General features: G+C 46.0%; 1 protein-coding gene across 1 annotated transcript in view; it reads left to right on the top strand.

Moving 5' to 3' along the window:
* Positions 1-5072: 5072 nt before the first annotated feature.
* Positions 5073-15187, top strand: part of LOC112237214 (acid-sensing ion channel 2) — a 564722-nt gene continuing 554607 nt past the window's right edge. The window contains exons 1-2 of the mRNA XM_042307187.1: positions 5073-5580; positions 6191-6811. Coding sequence (XP_042163121.1) covers positions 6236-6811 — 576 coding nt within the window. The 5' untranslated portion in view covers positions 5073-5580; positions 6191-6235. The remainder of the gene's footprint in view (positions 5581-6190; positions 6812-15187) is intronic.

A 15187-nucleotide genomic window follows, 5' to 3' on the forward strand; every position in this document is an offset into this window, starting at 1 on the left:
ATGTCATTGTATGCTGTAGCTTTAAGATTTCCCTTCACTGGAACTAAGGGGCCTAGCCCGAACCATGAAAACAGCCCCAGACCATTTATTCCTCATCCACCAAACTTTACAGTTGACACTGCATTCGGGCAGGTAGTATTCTCCTGGCATCCGACAAACCCAGATTCGTGTTTTGGACTACCAGATGGTGAAGCGTTATTCATCACTCCAGAGAATGTGTTTCCACTGCTCCAGAGTCCAATTGTGGTAAGCTTTACTCCACTCCAGCCGACGCTTGGCATGTGTATGGTGATCTTAGGCTTATGTGCGGCTGCTCGGCAATGTAAACCCATTTCATGAACAGTTATTGTGCTGATGTTGCTTCCAGAGGCAGTTTGGAGCTCTGTAGTGAGTGTTGCATCCGAGGACAGATGATTTTTATGCGCTTCAGCATTCGGCGGTCTTGTTGTGTGGTCTGTCACTTTGCAGCTGAGCTGTTGCTGCTCCGTTTCCACTTCACAGTAACAGCACTTACAGGGGCAGCTCTAGCAGGGCAGAAATGTGATGAACGGACTTTTTGGAAAGGTAGCGTCCTATGACGGTGCCACGTTGAAAGTCACTGAGCTCTTCAGTAAGGCCATTCTACTGCCAATGTTTGTCTATGGAGATTGCATGGCTGTGTGCTCGATTTTATACACCTTTCAGCAACTGTGTGGGGCTGAAATAGCCGAATCCACTCATTTGAAGGGGTGTCCACATACTTTAGTGTGTATATATAGTGTATCATCACTTCACTCAAAGTTATATAACTATATGATAGTTATTATATCAATATTTGCTCATAAAGGCAATTCCACCGACATTATTCGCATAATTAATTTTACCTACACAAAAAGATCCCAACATGAACGAACATTGTTGGCATTTCTAAAATTGTACTGGAATGTCATGTTTCCATCAAACGTCAGGTAATTCATCCGCATGAAATGGTTGGATGGAAACGTGGTTACTGACACAGACACCACAAGGGGTGATGGGACCGACTTTGAATTTGAATTTGACTCACTTTATGCTCCACGCAAGGATCGATCATCAAAGCATTAGTGCAAAGGTAGGTCAATCTTCCAGGTATCTGTAGTGAATAGGCTAAAAAAGTCCTAGTGGTAACCTATTATATGGTAAAATAACTCAAACTTACCATGAAAGAGAATGAATCACACAGGCATGCAAGTTGTGTTGTTCAAGGATGCTCTGTTCAGGCAACGATAATGACTACAGTAACTGCCCCTGTCATTTGTGGTTCAAGTGTGTAAACCCATCATATGCCACGCGCTGAACCACTTTCGCTGCATAGGCCTAAAGAGCTTGAATGTATATTTAAAAAACTATGTGTTTAAAAAGAATGAGGGATTAGTCTCAATAGGGAAAGAGTTAAGAGCTGGAAGGAATTTGCAACAAGCAATTAATTTGGATAAAATGCCTTTGGCTTTTATTAGTATATAATATGCTAAGTGTGTCTCTAATATCTCTGTCTAAATGACTGCTGCCTCATTCCCGGATTTACCAACCAAATCTAGTCAACCTAGGCTAATTCAGGCCTGGGGTGGTGTACAAGCAAGTCCTCATTTTTCTGTTCAGAAATGAAGAGCAAAAGTCTATCCTACAGCCAATGGATATCTAAATTGCCGACCCATTGGTCAAAATGAGCTCTGGCGCCAACTATATTGTTCACAAACCATGCTGCTGCTGTAGCATTCAGGGGTTGGCCAGTTTTGCCATGCTCTCTCTCATTTTATAGCCTAGCCTATATATTTGAACAGACTATTGATTTCTAGATAAAGATAATTGAATGCTTCCTTGTCCACCCATATAGTGATCATGTACGCAGTAGGCTAGTTAGTTTTAGTGGGAGGGCAACAGGAAAATGGAGATATTAAAACTGTGAATGTTACATTGCATTCGGGGCCCTAAGCAAGATTTGGTTGGGCCCCCAACGCAAAACATTTGTGGCCCTCTTGACAGTGGAGAGAGAAATGTATGTTTTAAAGTACATTTCCTGCAGTTCTACACATTTTGCCATGGGGTCTAGAGGAAATGTTGCCGTTTTAATGCAAGTTTTCTGCAGTTCTACACATTTTGCCATGGGGTCTAGAGGAAATGTTGCACTTCACACTCTCCACTGGCTTCCATATGAAGCTTCCATTTGAAGACCATGGTACTTGCCTACGGAGCAACTAGAGTAACTGCCCCTCCCTACCTTCAGGCTTATGCTCAAACCATACACCCCAACCCGTTGTACTCTGTTCTGTCACCTCCGGTCTCTTGGACCTCCCACCCCTGTGGTAGGGCAGCTCCCCCTTAGCCCAGTCCAAGCTCCCCTCTGTCCTGACACCCCAATAGTGGAACCAGCTTCCCTGAAGCAGATTCCCTGCCCATCCTAGGACAGCAGATTCCCTGCCCATCCTAGGACAGCAGATTCCCTGCCCATCCTAGGACAGCAGATTCCCTGCCCATCCTAGGACCGCAGATTCCCTGCCCATCCTAGGACAGCAGATTCCCTGCCCATCCTAGGACAGCAGATTCCCTGCCCATCCTAGGACAGCAGATTCCCTGCCCATCCTAGGACAGCAGATTCCCTGCCCATCCTAGGACCGCGGATTCCCTGCCCATCCTAGGACAGCAGATTCCCTGCCCATCCTAGGACAGCAGATTCCCTGCCCTTCCTAGGACAGCAGATTCCCTGCCCATCCTAGGACAGCAGATTCCCTGCCCATCCTAGGACAGCGGATTCCCTGCCCATCCTAGGACAGCAGATTCCCTGCCCATCCTAGGACAGCAGATTCCCTGCCCATCCTAGGACAGCAGATTCCCTGCCCATCCTAGGACAGCGGATTCCCTGCCCATCCTAGGACAGCGGATTCCATGCCCATCCTAGGACAGCGGATTCCCTGCCCATCCTAGGACAGCAGATTCCCTGCCCATCTTCTGAAAACATCCACAACAACAAAAACACGTTCATGAACTAACACTCGCACTTGACTTTCTTTCCCCCTCACAAGCTCTGACTTTTCTGACAGCTACTTTATTGAGAAAACTGTACTTACTATGACTGTGATATGTGGTTGTCCCACCTAGCTAACTTAATGTGAATGCACTAACTGTAAGTCAATCTGGACATTAAAATGTAAAAATTGTTAGCTTACATTGCTAATTGTGTGACTCTCAGTGACTGACAAAACAAGAGAGAAACAGATGATGCAAACTTTTACTGTTCTGATTCTCAGTCAGATGAGACACCAACTGAGTTCCCAAAACCTGCTTATGTTGCTTATGCCTGGAACTGGCCCTGTGTAGAGGACTATATTTAAGAAATAAGGCCTAAGTGGGTGTCGTTTTTGCCCAATATGCCACGGCTAAGGGCTGTTCTTATTCGCGATATAACGTGGAGTGCCTGGATACGGCCCTTAGCCGTGGTATATTGGCCATATACAAAAAAACTCTGAGGTGCCTTATTGCTATTATAAACTGGTTTCCAATGTAATTACATTTTTGTCATACCCGTGGTATATGGTCTGATATACCACGGCTGTCAGCCAATCAGCATTCAGGGCTCAAACCAACCAGTTTATAATTATCTTCTTATTGGCTAGCACCATACATGCTCTCACCACTCCAAAGCTCCTAACTCCATGTCTGTTTCTATTTCATCAAATTTGTAGCCCTCTCCATTTACTATGCTCTTCCTCTCCCTCGATCGTCTCTTCGTCTCTTTTTGCACACATAGCCACACTCCTTTCTCTTCTCAGTCCCCCTCGGTCTCCCCTTGTCTCCTTGTATTACTTGGCACATGTAGCCCTGCTCTCTCCACACTATACCCCTGCCACCCCCTCTACCGACACACTGTTACATATCTCTGGGTCAAGTGTAGCTTCAACACACAAGTTCTCTCATACAGACTCTTTGTGATATATCTCACTCACGCTAACACACATACACAGGGATACACAGAACACATTTGGGGTTATGTCTCTGCATTACTTCTCTCTGTGTGATATCTCTGTGCAGTCCTTGCCTGCTGGGCACAAAATGCAGTGTTTGTTATCAGTGGGGGAGTGGAGACTTTCTGTCTTCCTCCTGCTTCCCCTCTCATTGCCCCCCCTCCTTCTGTCTCTCTCCACCACTCCTCATGCGTGATCTCTCTCCTCCACCTTTCCCTAACCTCGCTCTCCACCACTCCTCATTGATCTCTCTCCTCCACCTTTCCCTAACCATCCATCTCCACCACTCCTCATGTGTGTCTCCTCCACCTTTCCCTAACCACCCCTCTCCACCACTCCTCATGTGTGATCTCTCTCCTCCACCTTTCCCTAACCACCCCTCTCCACCACTCATGCGTGATCTCTCTCCTCCACCTTTCCCTAACCACCCCTCTCCACCACTCCTCATGCGTGATCTCTCTCCTCCACCTTTCCCTAACCACCCCTCTCCACCACTCCTCATGTGTGATCTCTCTCCTCCACCTTTCCCTAACCACCCCTCTCCACCACTCCTCATGTGTGATCTCTCTCCTCCACCTTTCCCTAACCACCCTCTCCACCACTCCTCATGTGTGATCTCTCTCCTCCACCTTTCCCTAACCACCCTCTCCACCACTCCTCATGTGTGATCTCTCTCCTCCACCTTTCCCTCCACCCCTCTCCACCACTCCTCATGTGTGATCTCTCTCCTCCACCTTTCCCTAACCACCCCTCTCCACCACTCCTCATGTGTGATCTCTCTCCTCCACCTTTCCCTAACCACCCCTCTCCACCACTCCTCCGTGATCTCTCTCCTCCACCTTTCCCTAACCACCCTCTCCACCACTCCTCATGTGTGATCTCTCTCCTCCACCTTTCCCTAACCACCCCTCTCCACCACTCCTCATGTGTGATCTCTCTCCTCCACCTTTCCCTAACCATCGCTCTCCACCACTCCTCATGCGTGATCTCTCTCCTCCACCTTTCCCTAACCACCCCTCTCCACCACTCCTCATGTGTGATCTCTCTCCTCCACCTTTCCGTAACCACCCCTCTCCACCACTCCTCATGCGTGATCTCTCTCCTCCACCTTTCCCTAACCATCCGTCTCCCTGACAATCTGCGTCCTGCATCCATCCGTCAGTTGGTTAGGGGTGAGATGGGGGATATGAAAACAGGCGGGCGGAAAAGAAAAATGAGAGCAAGAGGGAAAGAAAAACAGAAGCAGATTCAATAAGAGACTTCACTGTGGAGAGGAGGAGTGTGTTTGTGTGTGCTCTATCCTCTCTCTCTCTCTCTGCGCGAGCTTGTGTAAGCGTGTGCATCTCTTCTGGCTCCACTGTTGTTCACTGGCTCCATGGATGAGCTGGGAAGCGGAGGGAGAGCGGAATCAGCGGATGTGTCTGGCCAGAGGAGAACGGGAGGACTTTGGATCGGCATGCGCGACAAACTGGCGGCGCTGATCATCAGCGGCTCTATCTCCATCCCTCCCTTCCCCCCCTCTCTCCCCTTCTCTCCCTTTCTCTCTCACGTGCACACACACTCACACACAGGCTGGATGTCATCTCGCTAGGCTGAACAAGAGGTGCTTAGGCTTGTCATTAGTCGCACAGGGAGATCCAGAGAGTTGAGTGTGTGTGTGAAGTGGGGACACTGAATACACAGATGTGGCTTTGATTGGCTCGTGGCTTAAATGACTCTCTCACTCTGTGTCACAGTGGACTTACCTCTGGGATCCTGACAACGAAAACGGTCCCTGAGAGAAGGAGAGGGGGGAAATTGGAGGAGTGGTGGGGGGGGGGTTTCAGGCACAGAGAGGCTGGCATCCAGAGTAACTAGGGACAGAGAAAGAGTGGAGGCGCGGAAGGAAGGGATGCCCTGGGGGTGCATCTTTCTATTCTTCACGCTCTCTTTTCTATCTGGAGTAAGGACTTGGGGGTTGTGAAGATCTCTGCCTCATGTGCTCTTCCTCTCTCTCTGTCTGTAGGTCTGTCTTTGGCTTAACTCTCTGGGTTGCTTCATTTTGTTCTGTGTCTCTGTCACTCTTTCTGTGCTGCAGGTGTGTATGCCCCTCTCCTCTTTCTCTCTTTCTCTGTGCGAACTGAACATGTGATTGTGTTCCTTTTCTAGGTGGTAGTTCAGGGCTCTCATTGCATTGCCTCTCTTTCTCTCTCTGTGTGTGTGTGTCTCTGTAGGTTTCTGTGTATTGGGGCGCCCTTGTCTGTGGGACCGGAGGGGTCATGATGGACCTAAAGGAGAGTTGTGGCAGTGAGGGGAGCCATGAGAGCTCCAGTCAGCACCCGTCCTCCTGGCAGGCCTTCTCCCACACCAGCACGCTCCACGGCCTGCGCTTCATCTTCCCCTACGGCCGGCCAACACCTCGCCGCCTGCTCTGGGCCGCCGCTCTGCTGGCTTGCCTGGGCCTTCTGGCCCTGGAGAGTGCCGAGCGCCTGGCCTACTTCCTCTCCTACCCCCATGTGACGAGCGTGGATGCTGTGATGTCGGGCAGCTTGGTGTTCCCTGCCGTCACCGTGTGCAACCTCAACGCCTACCGCTTCAGCCGCCTGTCCCGCAATGACCTGTACCACGCTGGGGAGCTGCTGGCCCTGCTGGACGTCCACCTGAGGATCCCTGAGCCCCAGCTGGCCGAGCCCCACGTCCTGGCCTTCCTCACAGACAAGGCCAACTTCACCGCCTACAGGCCCAAGCCCTTCAGCATGCGTGAGTTCACCGAGAGGGTGGGCCACGACCTTAAGGAGATGATGCTCTACTGCCGATACCAAGGCCAGGAGTGCAGTCACAAAGACTTCAAAATTGTAAGTCTACTCATAGTCTCCCTGTCTTTGCTCAGGTCTGGCACAGGTCAGATCTGCTGCTACTGCAGCGCAGTTGAGTCTCTCACTCAGAAGGCTTTGTCTGTCAAGTGTTAATGTGTGTTCTGTGATATGGTCTACAAGTTTTCAAAGGCCGGTAGAGGTTTTTTCCCTCTGAGTTGACTTGATGTATGTTGGTAGCTGATGCTGTTTCCTGATATTTTTGTACTTCCATCTACAGGTTGTTTTTTAGTGATTGTGTACTGCAAGCACACACTCTGCAGCTGTCCTGCTATTGTTATCTTTATTTCATCCACAGGATAGCTCTTGGGGTTTTGACAGTCTGTTCTACAGGTCTCTTGATAGTCCCCATAAATATGGTAGTTTGTCTTTGGGCTGAATACATGTGATATAATTTCAGATTTCATGGAATGACAGCTCTTGTTGCCCAGTTACTGCTCTTGTTACCCAGTTACAGCTGTTGTTGCCCAGTTACAACTCTAGTTGGCCAGTTACAACTGTTGTTGCCCAGTTACTGCTCTTGTTGGCCAGTTACAACTGTTGTTGCCCAGTTACTGCTGTTGTTGCCCAGTTACTGCTGTTGTTGCCCAGCTACAGCTGTTGTTGCCCATCTACAGCTGTTGTTGCCCATCTACAGCTGTTGTTGCCCAGCTACAGCTGTTGTTGCCCAGTTATTTCTCTTGTCCACATACAGCTCTAGTTGGCTAGTTACATCTCTTGTTGGCCAGTTACAGCTGTTGTTGCCCAGTTACTGCTCTTGTTGCCCACTTACAGCTGTTGTTACCCACTTACAGCTGTTGTTGCCCACTTACAGCTGTTGTTGCCCACTTACAGCTGTTGTTGCCCACTTACAGCTGTTGATGCCCACTTACAGCTGTTGTTGCCCACTTACAGCTGTTGTTGCCCACTTACAGCTGTTGTTGCCCAGTTACTGCTCTTGTCCACATACAGGTCTAGTTGCCCAGTTACAGCTCTTATCCACATACATCTCTAGTTGCCCAGGGACATCTCTAGTTGCCCAGGGACATCTCTAGTTGACCAGTAACAGCTCTTGTTGACCAGTAACAGCTCTTGTTGACCAGTTACTGCTCTTGTCCACGTACAGGTCTGGTTGGCCAGTTACAGCTCTTGTGGCCCAGTTATAGCTCTTGTTGCCCGGTTACAGCTCTTGCCCGGTTACAGCTCTTGCCCAGTTACAGCTCTTGCCCAGTTATAGCTCTTGTTGCCCGGTTACAGCTCTTGCCTGGTTACAGCTCTTGCCCAGTTACAGCTCTTGCCCAGTTATAGCTCTTGTTGCCTGGTTACAGCTCTTGCCCGGTTACAGCTCTTGCCCAGTTACAGCTCTTGCCCAGCTACAGTTTGTAGCCCACACATTCTCCAGACCATGCACAGGCTGTAGTATATGCACAGGTTGCTGCTAATGAGTTTTCCTCAGTGCTTTTTGTCTTGTAGCCATAGAGCCGTAGCACACACACAGGCACTGCTGTAGACATGCCTTTAGGCTCTGATCTGCTTTGATGAGCTTCCCTTTGAGCAGTGTAATCATTCTTGTCATTAAAGGAGAATATCTCTGTCTAAACTAGCATACTGGCAGCTTGTAGATCGTCTGAGTTGAGGCTTCCAGGTCGCCCAGTTTTGTAGTCACAGATGGAATCATATCTTGGTTTTTCATCTCGGGACACATTCCCTGGTATTATTGGGGTGGTTTCAGTGACTCATTTATAATTCTGTCAGGAATTAGTCATTCTTCAATGGTGCATCTGTAACCTAGTAATCTTTTGGGAATCTCTTTTGGACAATATGTAATTTCCTGTTAACTCTGTTGGATCCTTTGGGTGTAAATATTGACCTAAGAATGTTCTGTAGTCAAACTTGCTAGTCCCTGTAGTGATTTATGTACTAGTGATGTTTCTTCAAATCAAGTTGTATTGGTTACATACACATATTTAGCACATGTTATTGCGGATTTAGCGAATTGCTTGTGTTCTTAGCTCCAACAGTGGAGTAATATCTAACAGTTCACAATACATACAAATCTAAAGTAAAATAATGGAGTTAAGAAATCCAGTACCGGTCAAAAGTTAGGACACACCTACTCATTCTAGGGTTTTTCTTTATTTTTTACTGTTGTTTACATTGTAGATTAATAGTGAAGACATCAAAACTATAAAATAACACATATGGAATCATGTAGTAACCAAAAAAGTTAAACAAATCAAAATCTATTTTATATTTGAGTTTCTTCAAAGTAGCCACCCTTTGCCTTGATGACAACCTTGCACAGTCTTGAAGGAGTTCCCACATATGCCGAGCACTTGTTGGCTACTTTTCTTTGACTCTGCAGTCCAAATCATCCCAAACCATCTCAATTGGGTTAAGGTCAGGTGATTGTGGAGGCCAGGTCATCTGATGCAGCACTCCATCACTCTCGTTCTTGGTCAAATAGCCCTTACACAGCCTGGAGGTGTGTTGGGTCATCGTGGAAAAATATTTTGATTTGTTTAACACTTTTTTTTAGTTACGACATGATTCCATATGTGGTATTTCAAAGTTTTGATGTCTTCACTATTATTCTACAATGTAGAAAAAGGTAAAAAATAAAGCAAAATCCTTGAATGAATAGGTGTCCAAACTTTTGACATGTACTGTATAGAAATATTTGGACGAACAATGTCAGTGGCATTGACTAATATACAGTAGAATAGAATTCAGTATATACATATGAATTGAGTAGGCAGGATGTAAACATTATTAAGGTGACTAGTGTTCCATTATTAAAGTGGCCAGTGATTCCATGTCTATGCATATAGGGCAGCAGCCTCTAATGTGCAGGGTTGAGTAAAAGAGTGGTTGCCGGCTAGTGATAGCCGGCTAATCTGATGGCCTTGAGATAGAAGCTGTTTTTCAGTCTCTCGGTCCCAGCTTTGATGCACCTTCGCCTTCTGGATGGTAGCGGGGTGAACAGGCCGTGGCTCGGGTAGTTGATGTCCTTGATGATCTTTTTGGCCTTCCTGTGACATCGGGTGCTGTAGGTGTGCTGGAGGGCAGGCCGTGTGCCCCTGGTGATGCGTTGGGCAGACGGCACCACCCTCTGGAGAGCCCTGCGGTTGCGGGTAGTGTAGTTTCCGTACCAGGCGGTGATACAGCCCGACAGGATGCTCTCAATTGTGCATCTGTAAAACTTTGTGAGGGTCTTAGGGACCAAGCCAAATTTCTTCAGCCTCCTGAGGTTGAAGAGATGCTGTTGCGCCTTCTTCACCACACTGTCTGTGTGGCTGGACCATTTCAGATCGTTGTGATGTGTACGCTGAGGAACTTGAAGCTTTTCACCTTCTCCACTGTGTTTTGTTGACGTTGGGGGAGAAGTTATTTTCCTCGCACCACTCTGACAGGGCCCTCACCTCCTCTCTGTAGGCTGTCTCGTCATTGTTGGTAATCAGGCCTACAACTGCTGTGTCTTCTGCAAACTTGATGATTGAGTTGGAGGCATGCTTGGCCACGCAGTCATGGGTGAAGAGGGAGTACAGGAGGGGGCTGAGCACGCACCCTTGTGGGGCCCCTTTGATGAGGATCAGCGATGTGGAGGTGCTGTTTCCTACCTTCACCACCTGGGGGCGGGATAGGGCAGTGTGATGGCGATTGCAATCGCCAGGATCTATTGGGTATGTATGCAAATTGAAGTGGGTCTAGGGTGTCGGGTAAGTTAGAGGTGAAATTAATCTTAACTAGCCTCTCAAAGCACTTCATGATGATAGAAGGGAGAGTTACGGGGCGATAGTAATTTAGTTCAGTTAACTTTGCTTTCTTGGGTACAGGATCAATGGTGGACATCTTGAAGCAAGTGGGGACAGAAGTCTGGGATAGGGAGAGATTGAATATATCCGTAAACACTCTAGCCAGCTGGTCCACGCATGCTTTGAGGACGCAGCTAAGGAGGCCGTCTGGCCCAGCAGCCTTAAGAAGGGTTAACAAGTTGAAATGTCTTACTCACGTCAGCCACAGAGAAGGAGAGACCACAGTCCTTGGGAGCGTGCCATGTCAGGTGGCACTGTGTTATCCTCAAAGCGGGCAAAGAAGGTGTTTAGCTTGTCCAGGAGGAAGACGTCAGTGTCCGCAACGTGGCTGATTTTCCCTTTGTAATCTGTGATTGGCTGTAGACCCGGCCACTTACGTCTTGTCTCTGAGCCATTGAATTGCGACCCCAAATTGTCTAATGTAATGAACGTAATGACGTTCGGCCTGTTTGATTGCCTTAAGGAGGGAATAACTACTCTGTTTGTATTCAACCATATTCCCAGTCACCTTGCCATGGTTAAATGCAGTGGTCTGCGCTTTCAGTTTTGCGCGAATGCTGCCATCTATCCACGATTTCTGATTTGGGTAGGTTTTAATGGTCACAGTGGGAACAACATCTGCTATACACTTCCTGATGAACTCAGTCACCGTGTCAGTGTATACATCAATGTTATTCTCAGAGGCTACCCGGAACATATCCCAGTCCGCGTGATCAAAACAATCTTGAAGCATGGATTCTGATTGGTCAGACCAGCATTGAATAGACCTTAGCACGGGTACTTCCTGTTTGAGTTTCTGCCTATAGGGAGGTATGAGCAAAATGGAGTGTCATGGCTCCTCCTCTGCAGTGCAGGGGCGGTTCCTCCTGCAGGTAGAAGAGGGTCGTTAGTGATTGGAGTCACCTGGGCTCAGGGTATTTAAATTGCTGCTTCACCAATCACTCTCTCTGCTCCTCCAGGTATGATCCTGTTGTGTTTGTTCCTTTGTAGTTTTGCATAGTTTTCACTCAGTCATTCACACACACAGATTCACGCATCCCTGCACTTTACATACACCTTACATTATGATACTTTCACACCTCATTCCTTTTTCTTTGTTTAAAGTAAATAGTTTTGGTTTATAATAAAGAACCTTTTTGATCAAATCAAATCAAATCAAATGTATTTATATAGCCCTTCGTACATCAGCTGATATCTCAAAGTGCTGTACAGAAACCCAGCCTAAAACCCCAAACAGCAAGCAATGCAGGTGTAGAAGCACGTTTGGCCTATACCTGTTGTTCGCATCCCCTCATTTTTGCCACAGGCTATGAGCCGGCCTGTGACAAGTGGGGGCTCGTCCGTAAGTTAAAGTTAATTGTACTTTAGTCTTACTTTAGTATTTTATTTTACTTTAACATTTTTTTTATAGTTGGTTAAGGTTTTGTCTAGATTGTCTTTGTCTTATTGATATGTTTGTTTATTTGTAATTTGGCTTATTTGATTATTGTTTTGTAGTTAACTTGGGTTAGTTTAGTTCAGATTGCCACATTTTTTTGTTTGAGGGGATGTTTTGGTTGAGCCAATATTGTTGAAGAGAGCGTTGAGAGCCATGTGTTCTTTTGGTTTAGTTAGCTTGGTAGCTACATTTGATTAGCAATTCACTCTGGGTTTTTCTGGGTTTTGTTCAGGTGGGAGTCCTCTCCTGTTCAGGCTTATCAGCGAGTGTCAATAGGAGGCTCGTGGTGTTTTTGTTTTAAGTGGCAGTGAACGTGGGTAGAGCATCCCTTTCCCTTTCCCCTGGATCGGCTCGGGAGCACCTCCATGGTTATGGGGGGGGCGCCAGTTTCTGGTTGTCTTTTCCACTCCACTGGTTTTGTGTGCATAAAACCCCACCACATGTGACTGCACGAAAACCAGGACCAGTTAGTTAGTGGTTTTTGGAGGATAGTGGGGTGTGGCTCCTGTCCTTGAACCCAGACTGACAGCAGGTGAGTTGTGTTTTTTTTGGAGCATTTGTAATAGTTGTGTTGGTTGAGGAAAATGTCTTCCATTCTGAGTAGTTTTGTTCAAGTTCCTTCAGAGGTAGCCTTAGAGTTGTGTACTAAGGAGCAGTTAATTGAAATTGCTGAACATTATCAGATTGAGATGGTTTGATTTTTTAAAAGAGACTGTTAAAACTAGATTAACCTCTAGCGTCGAGCAATCCCGTATCCGGGAGCGTAATCATAGCCTCAAGCTCATTACCATAACGCAACGTTTCCTATTCATGAAAATATGAAATGAAAAATATATTGAAACACAAGCTTAGCCTTTTGTTAACAACACTGTCATCTCAGATTTTCAAAATATGCTTTTCAACCAAAGCTACACAAGCATTTGTGTAAGAGTATTGATAGCCTAGCATAGCATTAAGCCTAGCATTCAGCAGCAACATTTTCACAAAAACAAGAAAAGCATTCAAATAAAATCATTTACCTTTTGAATACCTTCGGATGTTTTCAATGACGAGACTCTTAGTTAGATAGCAAATGTTCATTTTTTCCAAAAATATTATTTGTGTAGACGAAATAGCTCCATTTTGTTCATCACGTTTGGCTAAGAAAAAGACCGGAAAATGCAGTCACTTACAATGCCAAACTTTTTTCCAAATTAGCTCCATAATATCGACAAACATGGCAAACGTTGTTTAGAATCAATCCTCAAGTTGTTTTTCACATATCTATTCGATAATCTATCAGTGGTGGCAGTTGGCTTCTCATCAGAAGCAAACGGAAAAATACTGCAGCTGGAGATTACGCAATAATTGCGACGGAGGACACCAAGCGACCACCTGGTAGATGTAGTCTCTTATGGTCAATCTTCCAATGATATGCCTACAAATACATCACAATGCTGCAGACACCTTGGGGAAAACGTGGAAAACGTAAGCTGACTCCTAGCTCCTTCACAGCCATATAAGGAGTCATTGGCATGAGGCGGTTTAAAAAAATGCGGCACTTCCTGATTGGATTTTTATCTGTTTTTTTTTTCTGTAACATCAGTTCTGTGGCACTCACAGACAATATCTTTGCAGTTTTGGAAACATCAGTCCAAAGCTGTCAATTATATGCATAGTCGAGCATCTTTTCGTGACAAAATATCTTGTTTAAAACGGGAACGTTTTTCATCCAAAAATTTAAATAGCGCCCCCTATATCCAAGAAGTTAAAGCAGGGTCTTAGAGAAATGGGTGTTTTTTGGGGTCAGTCTGCTAGTAGTGAGGGTGTGGGTTTTCAGTCTAGCCCTTCATTAACTTTTGAGCAGCAGAAGGAGCTGTTGCAAATGCAGTTAGAGAGAGAGCAATTGAGAAATGCTAATAGACCAGATCCAGACACATACTTTGCTTTATTTGAGCGTATTGCGGAAGCTAGAGCTTGGTCAGATTTGGACATGACTATGTTGTTGCAATGTGTACTTACCGGTAAAGCACGTGAGGCTTTTGCAGCACTGAGTGTAGCTGACAGTAACATTTTTGCTAAACTTAAATCAGCAGTTCTGAAGGTCTACGAGCCTGTGCCAGAGGCATATCGTCAACGTTTTTGTTACAGAAAAATTTAGATTCACAAACCTAATTCTGAGTTTGTCTGTGATTTGACTTCTGCATTTAATTGTTGGTGTACAGCTTCTGAAGTTAGTCCCTCAAAAATACTATCTAATTTGATTGTGTTAGAACAGTTCAAAAAATTCTGTGTCTGACCAGGTTGCTACATACATGAATGAACATAATTTTAAGTCTCCAAGTGATGCAGCAATCCTTGCAGATGAGTACAGGCTAACACATAAAAGCCGTTTGAGTCAAACAGTGACATGTACTATAAAAATAACTTTACTCCTAGGAATAGTAGGTCACCTTTTTCTGGGGCTTCTTTCCAAAGGCCTCAACAGAAGTTTGGGTCTGGAGATCTTAAAGCACCGGTTAATGCTAATACCCGTCGCTACTGTTAAGTTGAAGGACATTGGAGGAAAGATTGTCCTCTGCTTAAATAAAAAAGTAAGGTCAATTTAAACCTGCTGTGACGGCAGCTCCTGTTACAGCCTCTGACCACCAGGGTGAGCTTTTTCAGCCACTCGTAGAGTTTGATTCTCAGTCTTCCCTCTGTGATTTTTCAGCCTTCATTTCAGATGGTGTAGTGTTCCTGGTAGATGGCAACCAAAACGTTTCAATCAAGATCTTAAGAGACACTGGAGCTTTAGATTATTTTATTCTGGAATCTGTTTTGCCGTTCTCTAAAGAGTCTGATAATTGCAGTTGTGTAATGGTATGTGGTATGGGTTTAGTTCCATTATCTTGTCCTTTACATGAAGTTACCCTAAAATGTGGTCTGGTAGAGGGTGATGTAGATGTTGGTGTTAGACCCCAGTTGCCAGTAGAGGGAGTCCACATGATTTTGGGGGAATTACTTGGCAGGTAGTAAGGTGTGGGCAGATAGCAAACTAAACATCTGTAAGAAGCAACCTTCAGTGTCACCTGCAAGGGAATCGCCGGATCTAAACTGTATGTCTCCTGAGGTATTTCCAGTTTGTGCGGTTACCCGCGCTGCCTC

The sequence above is a fragment of the Oncorhynchus tshawytscha genome, linkage group LG27 (assembly GCF_018296145.1).
Source record: "Oncorhynchus tshawytscha isolate Ot180627B linkage group LG27, Otsh_v2.0, whole genome shotgun sequence".
Taxonomy (NCBI): Eukaryota; Metazoa; Chordata; class Actinopteri; order Salmoniformes; family Salmonidae; genus Oncorhynchus; species Oncorhynchus tshawytscha.